Genomic DNA, 17,615 nt, shown 5'->3' with positions numbered 1-17,615 from the left:
CGGATCCCGACGACGTGTCAGAGTCGGATGTGTCATCCTCGCTGTCCCGCTCGTCCGAGTCAAGGTCCTCGATGAAATAGCTGGTTCTCGAATGCGGCCGCTTGACGAGTTCGTCTGTTCATGGTTGGCGCGACGATCTGGATCCGTCCTGAGCTGGTTCGTCATGATGGCTATTGAGTGCCAAGGTTGCTAGGCGCACAGCCAGAGGCTCGCTACCGTGCTCCTCGTCCTCTGGTGTTGGAGCCAGGATGCGTATAACCGGCGCCGGTAATGCTTGTCGAGAGGCATCTGGCTTCATAGGAGAATCATTGTGAAACACCCCTTCCTTGTCTGGGACGGGTAGAGATGGGAACGACTGGGACAGTCCTGGCATATTGATGTCTTCGATTTGACTTGGCTTCAAGGTCATGGTTGCTTATGTTACGAAGCCATGAAGTACAGGACATTCGCTTTGGTTGTTTATGAGCTCGGATGTCATTGTTCACTTCTCATTGTCATGTCAAAGATAGGTCATCGCTGCTCTGAATAATATCTCGACAAAGAAATGGCAACATAGACCATCCCATTGCGGGTACTCATGACTTCTGGAAGATGACATTTCGTAACGGCCTATTTCGAGAGAGGGTAGGAGTTAGTGGACCTTTGTCGTGCCGCGGACTACACGGGAACCACGGACTTGATCAATATGCAATATACCCGGCGGCGGCCATCACAGCGCCAACTAAGTACTCCTTCTGGAATGCCGCAGTCGGGACCGCAAGACTGCCGCTTTGCGTGGTGCTGGCGCTGGAAGTTGGCTCCGGCGTGCCGGTGGTAGATGATGTTGGTGACGGCTTGCTTGCTCTCAGACAGCGCACTTCCGTGCTACTAAACAATTTGTCCGGGGTGGTCCAAACTTGAACAACAGGAATGACTGCGTTGGCCAGTTTGACTACTTCTGACGTGTTACTGGCATCATATGGACTGCTATAGTAGCTGAGCCACGCATCTGCCTCGAGAAGTGATGTCGCCGTGGCATCTTGTGCTCCATTAGCAATTGAACCATTGGCCACCATGAAGGATAAACGACATGTACTGAGACCAAAAGAGAGCGGGAGGAAAGCTTACTCCAGGCTATGCCAGAAACTGACCCATCAGGACATTCCGTTGGCCAACCAGAGTCGTCGCACGTCAAGAGTTGAAGCTGGCTTATGCACTCATTTGTGAACGGCGAGCAACTTCCGTCATCCGATGAAGCGAACATGTCATTTAGAGCTTGGAGGTCATCAAATAGAAAAACCACATTGCAGACTTCCCAGCCAGAAGTGTCCACATCTTGATTCTTGGAGGTTGAGATGATCAGGTCGGCGGCGGCTTGATTCGGGGCTTGAGAGCTGTTCTTCTCCAGTGGCAGTTCTATCACGGTGACCGTGGTGATAAAACTGGGAGGTAAACTGCTAACGGAGTGTTCCGTTTCGTTGAGTAACGCACCTGTCGAGTAGTTACTGCTAGCAAACGGATTTTCCAGTGCATCTTTCGTGACGCTCTCTGGTAAACCATACGGACGACCGAATTCTTGCCAGTCCAAGTTGCCCGAAATTGAGGTATAGTAAGCATTGATGGATCTGGCTAGGCTCATTGATATCAATATTCTGACAGCCATGTTCATGTCGGCGCGGGATGTTTTCAAATGGAAGAACTAAAAAAGAATTGCTTGTAATTTCACTAAAGGGCTCTCGGAGATCTGTGCTAAAGTATGATAAGATTGATTTATTGACAGCGACGCCTAAATTTGGGAAAAGAAAGAAAAAGAGAGAGAGGAAGGTTGGCGAAGAGGTAGAAAGCATCACATCATATGCGCTCACTGGATTGCGGCTTAGTCTGCAATGTTCGCAAGCCCATCATGTCAGCTCAGATGGATCGAGGCTTAGCTCAACAAAGCCTGAAAGCACCATACAACTGTTTGGCATCCATGGTAGTATTTTGTTTTGTTACTTCTCGCGTCTTAATTTGACGACTCATGTGGTGCGTATTGAAAATCGATCGCATCATACATACGTGAAGGCATAAGACCGCGTGTATACAGATGCACGTGATGGTAAGTTATAATTCTTGCAGCACATAACTGAATTGTTTATAGATATTGTATTTTGTGAATGTTACATGAACACTTCATCATAAACTGATTATATTAATTGAAAGATTTGTATGGTGATATTGAGGGGCTATAGTTATTGCTAGGTATATAGGTAATTATGGCAAATGGATCCGGCGTTGACCAAGTGGAGATTCTGGCAAGCTATTATAAATGTTTGTAAAGCAACAAGCCAACAACCAATCAAAAGAGATTTACAACAATCTATTCTGACAGTCGCATCTCGATTAGTATAGTGGTCAGTATGCCAGCTTGTCATTGAACCATCATTCAATACGCTGGAGACCGGGGTTCAATTCCCCGATCGAGAGGTCCAACTTTTTGCAAAATTCCCTGTTTTTACTTTGTACACTTGACACTCCTTCAATTATCTATCTACCTATGCTTGTAGCTCTCGTGCTATTTCCGCTGTGCGATCAGCGTCAGCCAGCACGGCTGCTCTTCTCCCTTCACTTCTTATTTTGAAAATAACCTCGGGATGAAGCGGTTGCAAAACAACACCGTCCTTGAATCCATTCTCAATGCTGATATCCAGACCATGAGGTGGAGGCAGTATGTCATAGGCCCAGATAAGCTTGGAAGCAGCCAGAAGCACCGATGTGAATGCAAACTGTTCCCCGGGGCATTGGCGGCGCCCGGACCCAAACGCGTATAGGGCTCTGCGCCCGCTCTTCTCCAGGTCCTGGGTCGCGTACGAGGGCCGAAGTCCAAAAGGATTATCCAGAAAGCGCTCAGGAATAAACTCGTCGGGCCGATCATATTCTTCTTCGTTGCGGTGGATGGTCCAGGCGTTGGCAATGAACATGGTGCCGCCAGGAAAGGCGTACTTGCCCACTCGCTCGTCCCGTGTAAGAACGTGAGGGAGAGCTTGCGGTGTGGTAGGGCGCCAGCGCAGAACCTAATGCTGTTAGTATATATATATATACTTTCGAAAGTGGTAGGAGGGCGGCACTCGTCTTACTTCTGAGATGCACGCCTTGAGGTATACTAGCTCGCCGATTCGATCACCGCTCAATGGCTCGTTCAAGGACAGATTGTCAATCTCTTGTTGGGCCTTGGCAAGCTTATCTGGGAAGGCTGCGAATGCAACCATGAGACTCTCGAAGGTCGCCATGGTCGTGTCCACTGCTGCTCCAACAGCGGCTGACCCGATGAATGCTAAATTGGTGTCCGTGAACTTGTCCTTGGTATTTCCATCGTCTTGTTCTTTCATAATCTTGGGTAATAGACTATCGAACCTAACAGAGTCGGGGTCTTTCAGGATCTGCTGATACGTCTTCTTTGCACCCATGAGGTGGTTGTTGGCATCGTCGCGCATGCACTTACTGGCATAGCGCGCACGACCCTTCCACTTGGCCAAGAATCCAGGCACGTATTTCAGGATGGGAAAGATGTCCACTGGAGGCGCGGCGCCAGGCAGGATTAGAGGGAGTAACACATCCTGCGCGTGGTACAGCTTCTCCGTATAGTCGGATGGTGCATCCTCGAGGCGCTCGCCGGTCGTGGCCACCAGAGGTACCGCCAGCGCCCAATGCCGGGCGCACTCCTCATAGTCTCTTCCGCCGTCGAGCAGTTTGCGACACAAGCTCGACGCCTCGGCTTCCAGAAGAGGGAGAAGCCGCTTGATACCGGCGGCGCCCAGGATGAACTGGAAAGTTTTGCGCCAGCGCCTGTAGTAGTCGTCGTATTGCAAGATGGCGATACCCTTCTCTTCAGGGTCAGAGTGGACATATTTGGTCATGATATGGTTGATGGGACGGTTGGAGCATATGGCGCCGCGCTTGTCAAAGAGCTCATGGACCAGTTCTGGGGTATTGAGGAGGACGAGGTTAGCTGTTCCCGCCTTGAGCCCGACAATGTCACCGTATTGCCTTGACCATTCGTGGAACTGAAGGTACGGTTTGGTGGGCGACATTTGGTGCAGGTTCCCGAGGCCTGGTATCACGGGCGGACCAGGTGGGAAGTCCTTTGGTCTCAAGGTGGCAAATATCCATTTGATCAGCGGCACAATTAAGATCAATGCAACTGCGATGCCAGCGGTATAGGGCCACCGTTCTCGCAATAGGGGATCAGCTAGCGATGCCGGGGAGGGCTCCGAGCTGTTTGCCATCTCAGCGAGTGAAGAGTTTTCAAGTCAAATTCCAAATAATGATGTCTAGGTATCTTTGGATGAGGGCTCTTGAGGAAGTGATGTTATTTTTTATAGAGAGTAGTTGCCGAGGTGACCCAAGTCTGCAAGCAGACGGCCTGGGGAGATCCCCTCAAATGCCAATTGCTCATGTTTTATTCGTCTGCTACGACGGTAGTTGTATCTCGTTGGGGCAAAGCATGATATGATATAGTGGGTTCTGTGCATGGGGTTTATGGAGTATAACCGCTGATACTGCGAAAAGAGGCGAACTGCCGCCGCAGTAAGATTGATACTTGTACCGATTGGGCTGATTATCCGGTCGATGTATGCTAGGCATGCCATTATGGGAGATGATTGTAATGGATTTCCTGCATAGGCGTATCGATATGCATGGGCGTATCGAAAATCATGTTTTGCTTGTCAGCACTTGGAAAGCGTTGGGGAAGCGCTGGGGTGTCTATGGTATGCTATAGTGGTAATATACTGTGAAAGGCGCGGTGTATGAACCCTCGGAGATAACTCTCGGAGACGCTCCCAATTGCACATGAGTAATTACTGCCCCCAAATGATTATTCAACCCGTGTTATTGTATTCTATTCAATCATTCGTTACACTGATTTGTTGCAGAGTCGATGGAGAGATCGACAGATTTATGAGCTGTCATATCCAATGATCAACGAATAGCAAGTCCACTCTATGCACATACCCACTACAACATCGCAAAACATAACCTTCAAGTTCTCTGAGACCCTCATAAGGACTTATATCGCGATTCTAAATCGAAATAAATCAAATATAAATTTATCGTAGGACGATTGTACGGACATGAATTATTCCCCCGAGCCATTATGAAGTCTGTCACAATTACTCATAAACTCTCGACTGTTACAAGGTTCGTTGAAGGCCGCATGTTGTCAATAGTGAACCACTGGAATTCACAGTCCCAGGTAATTTCATCGCCCTTCCAACCCGGAGTTTCTTTGGTGTCAACGTGTACCACGACTCGAATATCCGCATACAAAAGTCGAAACTCGGGCGCTAAAAGAGTAGGGTGCGAATAGTCATGACGATGCCGGTGATTGTATGCCACGACCCTCACGTTCTGTGCGATGGCCCGCTCCAAGACTGGTGCTAACAGGGCTTTTGCTAGACCTTCGACATGCTGATACTGAGGCAAAATGTAAACCGGTTCAATAACTACAGGGGGATATATCGCTTGTGAGTGACGTGCCAGATGCAGAGGAACAAATGTAGGCTCACCTAAAATGTCTTCATCCATCTCGATCAACCTCTGTCCCCGAGCCTCGACGCATTCTGCAAACCGCGTCAAGATTGGATCACCGGTGAATTCCCTCAAGAGTGGCCGGGCCATATCAGGTCCGGATGCGAAGATATTGTTGTGGACTTCTGCCTGGCGTTTCGTTGCCACAAAGTCCCACCCAGGGTCCCGAGAGCCTCCAAAGCGCAATTTGATGAATGCGACTCCTATGATTTGATCTTCGGCATCATTCCTGAGACGAGCAATTTGGAAGATCCCGGAGTTGAAGACCACAACATCTTTGAAGCATTCTGCAAAGGACAATTTAAATTGCTCGTAGATGCCATCTTTGGTAGCTGCATGCAAGACGGCTACGAGCTTCTCAGCGTCCTTGACTGTCCTGACCTGGTCCGGAGTGACCCTAGAGATCTCAAAGTCCAGCAGGTTGGCCATGTGTGCCCGTCTAATCGCCGAGCAAAAGTTGACTGATGTGGATCCGGGGAGAGTAGACGAAAGAGACAGCCATTGCTCGTCACTTATAGGACTATAACGTACGATGACAACGACCATACATGCACATATCTCGATGCCAGCGCATCTTCATGTGTGGTCTGGGGTCCCTTGCGTATTATGCTGTGCTAGGTGGTCGGATTGTTTACGAGAGTAGGAAATCCAGCCGTGATCACGTCTGAAGCAAAAGCTGTCGCCGTGGGAAAAGGGCATTTGCTATAGAGCAGGGTGCTCTTTGGACAACCAGGGGTCTAGAGCCGACACTCCGGACGGCCGCGAGATCGCACGGGACGAAGCAGCGGGATCTCGATATGCGAGGACATCGTCTGATCTCGTTCATGGGAATCTACTGGTACGCGATGCCGCTTGACTTAGTTTGTAACTCCGTGTTACCAAGATGTTATGCAAAGTGCACTGCTTTGAGGCGTGTTGGTCCCTTGAGCTGCGACCGTACAATTTTTGGACCTGTGATCCGCCCGGCGCTGTACGGAGACTAGGATAGAATAGGATTTGTGCATAACAAGGGAAGAGCCGGGCAAAAAAGATGCAGGCAAGGCAGCAAAGGCAGATGCGGTGATGCATCTGTCGATCAAACATCCGGCTTAGTGCTCTATTTGGATATGTAGGTGTGGGAGTTCCCGAGAGATGATGCAGTTGCCGAGGCATTGGGATCGCAAGGCGTTTCTAAAGGACCCAGCTTGTGTGTGCGGTGCGTGACAATATAGGCAGGTTTGCGACGAGCTACGTTGGTGGATGCTGTAGGAGATCATGAGAAGATGTGGGAGTCAAGACAAAACTCCAAGCCGGATCCTTTAGCCGCACATTACTTGCATTGAAGCGTGGCCACTCTTGACCCAGCCATGTGTGATGCGGCATCAGAAGGGGAGGGAGGGGCCCTTTGGTGGGTGAATCCAAATGATGTTTGCTTCCTATGTACAGAGTAGACGCCGAGAGGCCGGGTATCACAGGGCCTGGGACAGGATTGGATGTAAAGCGAGTGAGCCTGGCAACAAAGGAAATAATATCAAGATTGGCATCAAGCTAGGAAAAGTCTTGAGCAGCAATCGACTGTTATTATCTAGGTTGAATGCACTCATCTCAATAGCTTGCGGGTGGAGGGGTTATAATATTATATAACGGGTCATCCTCCTCAAGGGTTTCGATACCTGTAGCTATAGAAGTGCAGGTAGGTATAGCAGTGCTGGGTAGTGCATAATGTAGTCCGGGCATTCCATCTAGCCCTCCCCAACCGCAATCAATGTTCCATGGAGGGGAGATCCTGAGGGAAAAACCATTTTGCCGTTGCCTGCAAACAAGTCGGGTAGGTACTTGGGTACCTACTTCGCAGGTTCCAGCCCAGTGAGGTCGGACCGTCGGGTCCTCAGTTAGAGCTCTCACGCTAGACCCCAATACGGCTTAGCCCCATCTCCATGCTCTCAAGGTTGAGGGAAGGGACATTCTTTCGTTGCAACAGCGCTTGACTGGACAAATGCAAATACAAAAGCCAAATTGCCTCTTTCTCTCATCTTTCGCCCTTCGCCCAGGAATCGAATTAAATCTCAAAAATCAGCAGATTATTTGCCAAAGGCTGGGTTCAGTTGCGCTGCATTGCATTGGTATCTGCGTATGTCATGCTGCGGTGGATTTGGCCGATTTCTTTCCCTTCTCTTCCGTGAGCCGAATGGGAAAAATAAGGCTGGCTGGCTGGTATTTCCTCCCTGGCACGGCTAGGTCCATAATTTTTTTTCGCCCAGTCGGTCGCTGCCCCAACTCCAGTTCAGGCCAGTCATTCAATCAATCAAATCCACGACCTTTTTCCCCCTACCACCCGCTACCTGACCTGTGCCCGTACCTACAATTACGCGACGCAGCATCAAACGCGACGAACTAAGAAAGTCCACCATCACCTACCCACGGCGATCCGCCTACGGCCCGCACAACAGCAGCAGCAACAACAACAAGGCACACGACGGCCCAGCGCTCATTGTGCACACGAACGGGGCATCGTCCAAAAGCTGCGTTGCCCGCCCCAAAAACATGGCCTCGCCAGCCGTCGCGCTGCCGAATGGCGTCCCCGACGAGGAGCCTGCGCATTCGCAGCCGCGCGACGATGTCGAAATGGCCGATGCGCAGTCCACAACCTCCATCAAGCGCAAACGCGAGCCAAGCATTAATGGCATCGCCCACGATGTTCAGCTCCAATCCACTGCAAACGGCGATTCGCAATCTCACGAATTCCAACAGGCTCTTATTCGTGACTACCTTGTCGTCCTTGAGCCGTAAGTTGCACGCAAAACTATTTCAATTCATCTGAAACTGCTCAACCACCATACTCCGATACATTCGGCTTCGGATAGACCTTGCTAACGCCTTCTCCTCCACTCTAGCTTTGATGCCACTCCATCGTTACTGAAGCGTCCGCTTCCCGACCCAGAGGATTCGGATGAGCCATCAGCAAAGCGCAACAAGTCCGAAGATGGTTCGACGCAACCATCAGTCACCGACAAGGCCGCCAAGGGTGAGTATGCTGACCTGTCGGCTGTCATGTTAGATATCAAGGCCTCGGTGAAGGACCAGTTGGATCAATTGCGCAACCTTGATGCCGACAAGGTGACCAAGGACACCGATATAGCCCTCGCCAAAACCATCGCCTTTGATCGAAAGGCGCGCGAGCTCTTTCGCCGTGAGATAAGCTATCCTAGCACAACGCAGAATCCCTCGATCCTCCGAGAATTTGACCCGTCCAGTGACCTGCAGTCAAACGCAACTGGAAATGTGGTAATGAGAATCTTCGGCGAAGCCCCGCGACCCCGTCACTTGTACACGAGTTTGCAGCAACCAGTCAAAACTCCAGACAATCCTCTTGGGGCAGTACAACCCCTCCGCGAGAGCAACTTGCCGATTGGTGTCAAGACGGCCAAGGCCGTTCCCTTCTCGTTCCCGTCAGCCGTTGAGAAAGACAAGAGGTCAAAAACCTTGGGCGAGCTGTTTCCAGCTCCACGAAGCCTCCCGACTCTGCAACCGCCCAAGGCACCCAAAAGTACCACCAAGGGCGTTCAAGTGGGCTGGCATCGCCCTGAGCTGACTGAGAAGTCCAAGTACCGCACTGGCTCGTACTCTGGCCAATCTATATCCACCGGCCGCTGGCTGGACTACAGCAATGCCGCTCCGCCGTCGCAGATTCTTACCAAGCAGAGGGAGAGAGCAATGAGCCTCGCTGGCATTGGCAAACAGCCCCCCTCTCACCCCGAGAGCAGCGAGATGGACGCTTTGTTCCGTGGCGCCTTCTCGAGTTTTGCTCCGTCCAAGGATGACTCGGCTGCCATGGTCTCTTCTGGCCTGATCAGCCAGACCATGTGGTGGCAGAAATACGGAAAGCGCAGTTTTGATCGCCTCATCGAAAATGAATCTGGCGAAGAGACTGGGGAGGATGAGACCAATGGAAGTCCCCATGTTGAACTGGACGAGAAGCTTCTGCAAGAAGCCATTGAGAACTGGGATACCAACATTGACCCCAGTCTGGAAGAGATGTGCAACCCGAAAAAGTCCAAGGAAGAGCAAGACGTGGACGACATCTTGCAAGATGTGTCCGACATGATCCAGACTCTTGTCTCGTTCCAAAAGATCCGTAACCTTACCCTGCCTTCTGCGGCAAACCAAAGTCGATATGCCACGGATCCGACAAGCAATGACATGCTCAACAATGGCACTCCGGCGCAGCCAAGTGAGGACGAAACTGCAACTTACGACGCCTTGAAAGCACAACTTGCGCTTATTGTCGCAACGCTGCCACCATATGCTGTAGCACGTCTTAACTCAGACAAGCTGGAAGAGTTGAGCATCAGTACCAGGCTTGAGGTGCGCACCGATGAATACCAGGGCACGATGGAGGAGGATGAGGCAGCTGCGCGAGCAAGGGCCGCTCAACAACCTTCTCCCGCTCCTCGTCCCGCAGTTCATCGTTCTTCGAGCTCCACCAACAACGCGACATATGGCGGCTCATACGGATCGACCCCGCGACCGGCTGTGCCGAGTCCAGCTTACTATGGCACACAGACTCCGATCCGGCCCCCAGCAAACGTTGCGCGCCCACCACCCAACATGCCCCCATACACCCAGCAACGGCCTCCCTCGAACGCAGGTTACAGACCTACCAATGGCTATGGCGCAAACACAAATTACGCACAGAACATGGGTAGAACTCCTCAGTCATTCCCGCCTCCGCCGAACTCATTTGCTGCCACTCCTCCGCCCAACCGAACACAGTACCAGCCAAGCCCCCAATACCAAAACATGGGTGGCCACCCTCCGCCCCCGCGCTACGCCAACCAGCCGCCGCCTGGTCAAGTACCAGCTTACCAACAACCTGGTTACCCTCAGCAGCAACAGCCTGGCACCCCTCAACCGCAGTTCAATCAGTATACTCCTAATGGTGCGCCCGGTATGCCTCCAAGACCAGCAGTATCCCCACAGGTAGCTCACCAACAGCCCCAGTTCGCCCCGCATCAAAATTTCAATCCTAATACCACGCCGTCGAGGGCCTCGTACGGCGGTCCGCCACCCGTAACCATGAACGCACGGCAGCACTACTACCCTCCGACGGGTGCACCCCAGGCGCCAGCACCGCAGCCGCCTCCTCCGCCCGGCCAAGGACAACAGAATGCTCAACAAACATTGGCATTCCAAACCTCTCTCCATCCCCATCAGGTTGAACAAGCAATGAATCAAGCTAAAGCCCGTTTTAATGCAACACCTAAAGCACCAGAGACTGCCCGACCCCCCTCAGCGCAAGGGCAACCTGTTGCTGCCCCTGTTGGGCTTGGAGGTATTGGACTTGGAGGAGCCCGCCCACCCGTGCCGGGAGCAGTGAATTACAACACACCTAGCCCTAGTCCCAAGCCGCAGGTTAACTCGCCGGCATTATCGCAGATTCCTGCAGCTAATGGCACGCCTGTCTCGGCCAATGAAACACCGGTAGACGCACAAAAGCAAGCATAGAATGCTCACTTTCCAGCATCGAACTTTTCTCATGGTTATTCACGGTTAGGCATACAATCACCCCCTTTTGTACAGCAAATACCTTTTCAAAATATAGGGTACACGGTGAATGGTATAAGATATACCACGGCTTATGGTATGAAGAACGGTACTGGTCACGCTGCAGGTTACGTGCCTAGGTAGGCGCGCAACGCCAACTGTGTGAGGTGAGGAGTGAGGAGCGAGTAGAGTTCTCGATTTCGTTCTGTGTGGCGTGGTCAGCTACAAGAACGTGATGCTGGAGTTGTTTTTTTCAGCCGATGCAGAGACTATGTGTCAGGTTTCGACTGGTAACGATCAGATGATCATTCGTGTTGGATTTACTATACTTATGAGGTCGCAAGGGGGGATTTGTTTTTTTCGACACTTGAAGTTCTTCCAAGCCGCAGAAGGGCTAGAGGCGGCGAAGAACTGGCGTTTTTTTTTTCTACAGGTAAAGTAGATGTCTGCATTCGGTTTGTCCAGAAGGGCAAGCAAAAAAGTCTGCGACCCACATTGTATTGTAGTACTTGACACCGGCAGCCTAGGTTAGGCATTCTTTGCGGAAGTGTAAAAAACAGTCTACAGCTTGGCATTGATTATTATTACATTCCCGCCGTCTTAACCTCATCACTTTTGCAGTTCCATTAACCATGTGACACAGTATAGCATATCCATACGTCGACTTTACGCTGTGACAATCTGTTGCAAGTCCTCGAGGTTCGACGATTGAGCATCGTTCCTCACTGAGCCGCAAATCACGGTGCCTCCTGTTCAAATCAGAGTCGCCGTGGCAGGACCCCAGATATTGATTCTATTTGCCGCGCCACAGAGTTCGGTTGAGTTTCCTGGACAGAGGTAGCTGCAGTCCTTTTCCTGGGCTGGTGAGCCGCTGAAGCTGTCGCCGCAATAGCACTCCTTGCCGTACTCGACACCGAAGTAGCTGTAGCTGTTGCAGAAGGCAGCGCACATCTCTACCGTCATGGCATCATTGGCATTGGTGTTGGCGGCAAGCACTCGCGCGTTGTTGTCGTCAAAGGAGCAGAACTTGTAGTTGAACTTGCCCGCTACTACAGCCTGGTTCGACGGCGCCGGCTTGAGCGGGACAGATTCATAGATGGACTGGAAGCCGAAATCTCCACAGGTCTGGTTCTTGTCACCGCTACAGGGCTTGGCGCACGATGAATTGGACGTTGGAGTGTAGGTCGAGTTGAGTGATAGCCCGCAGAAGCACTCGTTGCCGTTTTCGACGCCAAAGTAGCTGTACTGAGAGCAAAAGGAAGCACAAGACTGGGCCGTGTTGTCATCTGTATACGACGACAGCGCGTCCAAGTTGCGCTTGCCACCGGCATTATCGACATAGCAGCCCTGGTACCGCCATCCGGCAACGTCCGCGGCCGTGACGGCGGCGTAGACGACGAGCCGGCTCCCGGCGCCGCAAAAGGAGTACTTGTCGCCCGCGCAGCGAAAGTTGCACTGGGTGGTTTGCGAGTCCGTGTCCACAAAGCTTCCGCCCTGGAGCGTGTTGCCGCACCAGCATTCGCTGCCGTACTCGACGCCGGCGAGACGGTAGCCCGCGGCGCCGCAGGCGCTGGTGCAGGCCTGAGGCGTCGAAACGTCCTGGGGATTGCGGTAGCTTAGTACTCGTGCTCCGTTGGGTCCTTCGGTGTGACAACCTTGGTAGGTCCAGCCTGGGATGGTGGCGACTGAGGGGGCGCGGTAGTTGGTGTTGTTGTACACTGATGAATGTGATTAGTCTAGCGTTCCAAAGTCTCAACGTGGATGGACTCTGATGGTTGGTGTGAGAATATAAATTTGCCTACAGCTGAGTCTGGCTGGACCGCCGCACTTTTGGCTGTTGTTACCAGTGCAGTTCATGGTACAGCCGTCTGCTGGGCTTGAGCCGGCCGCGAGTACATTGCCGCAGAAGCACTGCTCGCCGTACTCGGTGCCAAAGAGCTGGTAATCATCGCAAAAGGCGGCGCAAGACTCAGTCGTCATGTTCTTGTTGTCAGAGTAGCTCTTGAGTTCAATGGCTCGACCACCGGGAGGCTCAGAGTAGCAGCCCTTGTACGTGAAGCCAGGCGTCACGGCTTTGGCCACCAGAACCTCGTTTGTAGCAGGCACGGAGAAGACTCCAGTCGCCAGGAAGGCTATGGGAACAAGCCGTAAAAATGCGCACATGTTGTAAATTGGCCGGGAGGTATTTTGTATCAAGTGGTAGAAACTTGGATTAAGAAGAAGCGTGGTTATAGTGATTCTTTCTGTCAGAACCGCCATGCAACTTGATGGGTCTTTATACTTGAATCATTTACGAAAGCGAGATATTGCCGATGGCAGCAGGAAGAAAGATGGCTGCTGGTGGCGGCATCTGGATCTGACTCCATCGCCCCAGATGAACTCAGAAAGAGGAGTTGCTGAATCATGGCGTTGGAGGAATCTGCTTTTTCTCAGCCTCTTCATTCTTAGAACGATGCGGCGCCCAATATACGATGTCATGTTCAAGAAATACTCACTGAATCCTCTCTCCTCGTATGGGAGTAAATCAGATGGATCATTTGGCATGTAGAAGTATTCTTCGAGTCATGACGATTTCCCGCGGATGCTGATCGCGGGATGTTGCAGCAAATGCTACGGGACGTGCCGTGGCTGTATTCACTTTGAACACTTGTTGTTGACGACCCCTTCCCTGTGGTGGTAGAGAAGATGCCCCCCCGTGGTCTAGATCGAACACCACGTGCTTAGCCACAGGGTTCCTATGTTCAGAAGATCCCGAGTGTTCTTCGACTATTGGCTCACGTTGTGAAGAAGCAAGTTTGACCTACGGACCTGGATTCCATAAACTACCTCCTAGATCGCCCATAACCCACTCGAAACCAGGAGCGCCACCCATTTACTCAACCAAATGAGTTCAAACTGGATTGGGGATGTCACTCTCAGTATTATTGGATAGCTTCGCTACTCAAAGTGGCTGGAGTCGACACCAGATGAGGGGTGGATAGGGAGGCTGTCACACGGATCAGCTCAGCCGGACCTGTGCAAACATTCTGAGACATTGCATTGCAATACCAATCGGGAGTCTTACACCCTCCGACTGATCTCCGTCGTTTTCACAGCCGTCTTGCGCCACTTATTATTATCGCCTGAGCATCGGTAATAACCAAGAACACATCAGAGAGGGATTCAAGCATCTTCATATATCAGCACTAGTACTGGAATACTGCTTTTGTCTAAGATTCACAGCCTTTACACGGTATGCCAGTTTGGTGGCGCATCTACCCCGTGCAGGTATGCGGAAACTATGTACTGGATACTTCGAGTAATCCTGCCACGGAAGTGTGCTTAATAATATCAGTGATGAGAGCCTCACTTCATGGCAAAAGCGTCCGCTCGGGATTGAAACCTGCTATAGCTCTGCCAAGGAACTCCGATGCGACCAGAGTGCGAATGACTATAAGCCCAATAGCGCTTACTCGGTGTAAAAAGTTGCTTCGTCATCGACAAGCCAACAATCGCTCACGGGGTGACATTTTGCGATTGACAGGGTAGGAAATCACCAGGCAGCACACCTACTCCATCTTTGTGGTGCGACTTTTCCTGTTCCCCTCGGCGGGGTATTACTCATTCACGAACGACACATGCAGCATTGAACAAGGCCCAATATGTCTTAACCAATAAACCAATAGATACGACTGATGGGGAAGCTTGAGTAACCAGTGGTGCAATTGAAACCAACTCCTTTCAGAAACTAGTTATATCTTTGCCGTCTTGATCTGCATGTAAGACTTTAGAAAGAATACTGGGATCTTACTATGGAGCAACAAAAGACAATATTGAAAATCTATCTAATGTATCAAAATACAGCGGAGCTGCCGTGGGCCCTACCCACATCAGTGCGGCATATTATATTAAAAAGTCACATCGATAACCAAGTTTCTCAGCAGAATCTCGGCTGCTGTTCCCTATATTAGTAACACCACTGCGTCGGCATAGAACTCCGCATTTAATCATCTCCAATGGACTTGGGGTCCATCTGGGCAAGCTCGGACTGGAAAGATATATAAATGACCTCAATACTACATCCTGGACTGGTTATCTCATCATTTGGTATATATACCATAGAAAATTCTCCGAGCCTTGATCCATCCATGTACAAAGCTTGACCTCGCCGTTCATATCAATTTCACTCATTCTGAATTTCATATACTATATATAAACCTTGTCTCAATATTAACAAGCGATCGTCTCTCTTCTGCTACGGTGTTTAGCATTTTTGTTCTTCCAGGACTGGACAACATCAATGGCTTCTGACTCAGGTGATATCAATATGAGCCACGCGGTTGAACTCGATGTGGTCGTGGTCGGTGCAGGCTTCGGGGGAGTATACCAACTCAAGAGGTTCCGTGATGAGGGCTACAAGGTCAAAATCCTCGAGGCCGGAACCGGATATGGCGGGGTTTGGCACTGGAATGCCTATCCGGGCGCGCGCGTTGATACCCCAACCCCTCTCTACGAATTTGACAAGCCAGAGCTGTGGAAAGACTGGTCGTGGAAGCAGAGGTTCCCCGATCATACAGAATTGCGCGCCTACTTCGACTACGTCGCCGACAAGTGGGATCTCAGAAAGGATACTCAATTCAATTCCTTTGTGGAATCTGCCACATGGGACGAGGCCCAATCCAAATGGACTGTCAAGACACGAGAGGGCGGCTTGTTCCGAGCCAAGTTCCTTTCCTTGAACACCGGGTTTGCTGCTAAGCGGCATGTACCCGACTGGAAAGGACTTGAAGGCTTCAAGGGACTGATTATACATCCTTCCTACTGGCCACATGAAGGACTGGACCTCAAGGGCAAGAAAGTTGCCCTGGTTGGAACTGGGTCTACCGGAGTCCAAATAGCTACCAACTTGGCATCTGCTGTCAGTGAACTCACCGTCTTCCAACGGTCAATCAATACCAGTATGCCAATGGTGCAAGCAAACTTCCACGGCGACAAGCAGAACCACCCCCGGGAGGAATATCCCAGGCTCTTCAAAGGTCGCACTGAATGCTTCACTGGGTTTGACTTCCATTTCCTGGGCCGCAATACATTTGACGACGACCCGGAGACGCGCCAAAAGGTCTATGAGGATCTCTGGGCACACGGCGACTTCCACTACTGGCTGGCAACGTACAATGACATGCTCTTCAATGACGAAGCCAACCGCGAGGCCTACAACTTTTGGCGCGACAAGACTCGCGCCAAGATCAATGATCCTCGCGTCCAAGACATTCTCGCGCCCATGGAGCAGCCTTACCCCTTTGGTTGCAAGAGAATCTCCCTCGAGCAGGGTTACTTTGAAATCTTCAACGAGCCCCATGTGAACATTGTAGACGTCAACGCCACTCCAATCAAAGAGATCACGGAGAAGGGAATCAAGACGTCTGAAAAGGAACACGAAATCGATGTTCTCATCACCGCCACAGGCTACGATGCCGTCACGGGAGGGCTCACCCAAATCGACATACGCGGCGCCACGGGCCAGTCGCTGCGCGATTACTGGAAAGACGGCGCCCACACGCTCCTCGGTATCACCGTGGCCGGCTTTCCCAACATGTTCATGACCTACGCGCCTCAAGGCCCGACAGCTTTCTGCAATGGTCCCGTGTGTGCCCAAGTCCAAGGAGACTGGATCGTCGACGCAGTCAAACGCGTCGACAGCAGTGGGCTCAACAAGATCACGGCAGAGAAGAAGGCTGAAGACGAGTGGAGGGACACGGTCATGAACATTGCGTATTCGACACTGTTGCCAAAGGCCAAGTCGGTCAGTATCACACCATGGAGTATCTATTTCAGAGGTGTACTAACATCATTTATTAGTGGTATATGGGAGACAACATTGAGGGCAAGCCGAGGGAACCCTTGATTTATTTGGGTGGCGTCGATAATTACTACAAGACTCTCAAAAAGGTTGCGGCGGATGACTATGCTGGTTTCAAATTTGACTGAGGAAATTTTCCATGAGATCATTTACCCTTTGCTTATTTTTAAGGTTTTATGTACTATTTTTCATGTAGACACAATGCTATGGCTTCTATAAACCTTTCTTGCCCAGGGTTCTAGGGGAGGACATTGAAAAAATATATAAATTGTAAAAAACTAGAAAAAGAGAAACAGAAAGAAGAAATATTAAATTACTATACGGACTTCTATCATTATGCGAGAACTCTATGTGTATTGAACATAAATTCGAATAGCATGCTATAAAGCCTAATTTGCACTGGTGGTTTGTCGGCAGTGAATCGCCTGAGTAATGGTCTGGGAAATCTATGAATCTTCTACCGAGCGGTAAATCCTGCTAGATCAGCGTTTCTATATGTTCCAAAGTACCCAATCGTAATAGTGGCCTCGCCCGCAAACCAGGACAGATCAGTATTATTCAATGGTGAGCTGTCGGTCTGCAACCACTTGCCAACGCGATTTGCGACCCAGACAGGGTTCTCATCGGCTGTCTCAAATCAGTATCATACACTCTATATATTAGTGCGTAGAAGAAGAAAAACAGAAAGTAAAAGAGAAAAAAGAGA

At 50.8% G+C, this 17,615-nt stretch overlaps 8 protein-coding genes across 8 annotated transcripts in view; 2 read left to right on the top strand and 6 right to left on the bottom strand.

Annotated features, from left to right (window-relative positions):
• Nucleotides 1–118: 118 nt before the first annotated feature.
• PFICI_12383 (uncharacterized protein) lies at nucleotides 119–409 on the bottom strand (the record flags this gene model as incomplete). Its single annotated transcript, XM_007840964.1, has 1 exon — nucleotides 119–409. One exon carries the CDS (start codon nucleotides 407–409, stop codon nucleotides 119–121), a length of 291 nt encoding a protein of 96 aa, XP_007839155.1.
• A 271-nt stretch (nucleotides 410–680) lies between these two features.
• Nucleotides 681–1,642, bottom strand: PFICI_12382 (uncharacterized protein; the record flags this gene model as incomplete). Its single annotated transcript, XM_007840963.1, has 2 exons — nucleotides 681–1,018; nucleotides 1,108–1,642. The coding sequence occupies 2 exons, from the start codon at nucleotides 1,640–1,642 to the stop codon at nucleotides 681–683; spliced, it is 873 nt and encodes a 290-aa protein (XP_007839154.1).
• Nucleotides 1,643–2,513: 871 nt separating this feature from the next.
• Nucleotides 2,514–4,244, bottom strand: PFICI_12381 (uncharacterized protein; the record flags this gene model as incomplete). The annotated part of the gene is made up of 2 exons (XM_007840962.1): nucleotides 2,514–3,032; nucleotides 3,096–4,244. The coding sequence occupies 2 exons, from the start codon at nucleotides 4,242–4,244 to the stop codon at nucleotides 2,514–2,516; spliced, it is 1,668 nt and encodes a 555-aa protein (XP_007839153.1).
• Nucleotides 4,245–5,133: 889 nt separating this feature from the next.
• Nucleotides 5,134–5,976, bottom strand: PFICI_12380 (uncharacterized protein; the record flags this gene model as incomplete). The annotated part of the gene is made up of 1 exon (XM_007840961.1): nucleotides 5,134–5,976. The coding sequence occupies one exon, from the start codon at nucleotides 5,974–5,976 to the stop codon at nucleotides 5,134–5,136; it is 843 nt and encodes a 280-aa protein (XP_007839152.1).
• Nucleotides 5,977–8,070: 2,094 nt separating this feature from the next.
• Nucleotides 8,071–11,031, top strand: PFICI_12379 (uncharacterized protein; the record flags this gene model as incomplete). The annotated part of the gene is made up of 2 exons (XM_007840960.1): nucleotides 8,071–8,312; nucleotides 8,421–11,031. 2 exons carry the CDS (start codon nucleotides 8,071–8,073, stop codon nucleotides 11,029–11,031), a joined length of 2,853 nt encoding a protein of 950 aa, XP_007839151.1.
• A 792-nt stretch (nucleotides 11,032–11,823) lies between these two features.
• Nucleotides 11,824–13,233, bottom strand: PFICI_12378 (uncharacterized protein; the record flags this gene model as incomplete). The annotated part of the gene is made up of 2 exons (XM_007840959.1): nucleotides 11,824–12,788; nucleotides 12,873–13,233. 2 exons carry the CDS (start codon nucleotides 13,231–13,233, stop codon nucleotides 11,824–11,826), a joined length of 1,326 nt encoding a protein of 441 aa, XP_007839150.1.
• Nucleotides 13,234–15,349: 2,116 nt separating this feature from the next.
• Nucleotides 15,350–17,037, top strand: PFICI_12377 (uncharacterized protein; the record flags this gene model as incomplete). Its single annotated transcript, XM_007840958.1, has 2 exons — nucleotides 15,350–16,852; nucleotides 16,909–17,037. 2 exons carry the CDS (start codon nucleotides 15,350–15,352, stop codon nucleotides 17,035–17,037), a joined length of 1,632 nt encoding a protein of 543 aa, XP_007839149.1.
• A 329-nt stretch (nucleotides 17,038–17,366) lies between these two features.
• PFICI_12376 (uncharacterized protein) overlaps nucleotides 17,367–17,615 on the bottom strand; it is a gene marked incomplete at both ends in the record, with an annotated part of 1,259 nt that continues 1,010 nt past the window's right edge. The window contains one exon of the mRNA XM_007840957.1: nucleotides 17,367–17,536. Coding sequence (XP_007839148.1) covers nucleotides 17,367–17,536 — 170 coding nt within the window. The remainder of the gene's footprint in view (nucleotides 17,537–17,615) is intronic.

Source organism: Pestalotiopsis fici, assembly GCF_000516985.1.
Source record: "Pestalotiopsis fici W106-1 unplaced genomic scaffold PFICI_Scf_10, whole genome shotgun sequence".
In the NCBI taxonomy this organism is placed as follows: Eukaryota; Fungi; Ascomycota; class Sordariomycetes; order Amphisphaeriales; family Sporocadaceae; genus Pestalotiopsis; species Pestalotiopsis fici.
Note: the sequence above shows the minus strand (reverse complement) of the source record. Positions and strands in the feature narration are given on the sequence as shown.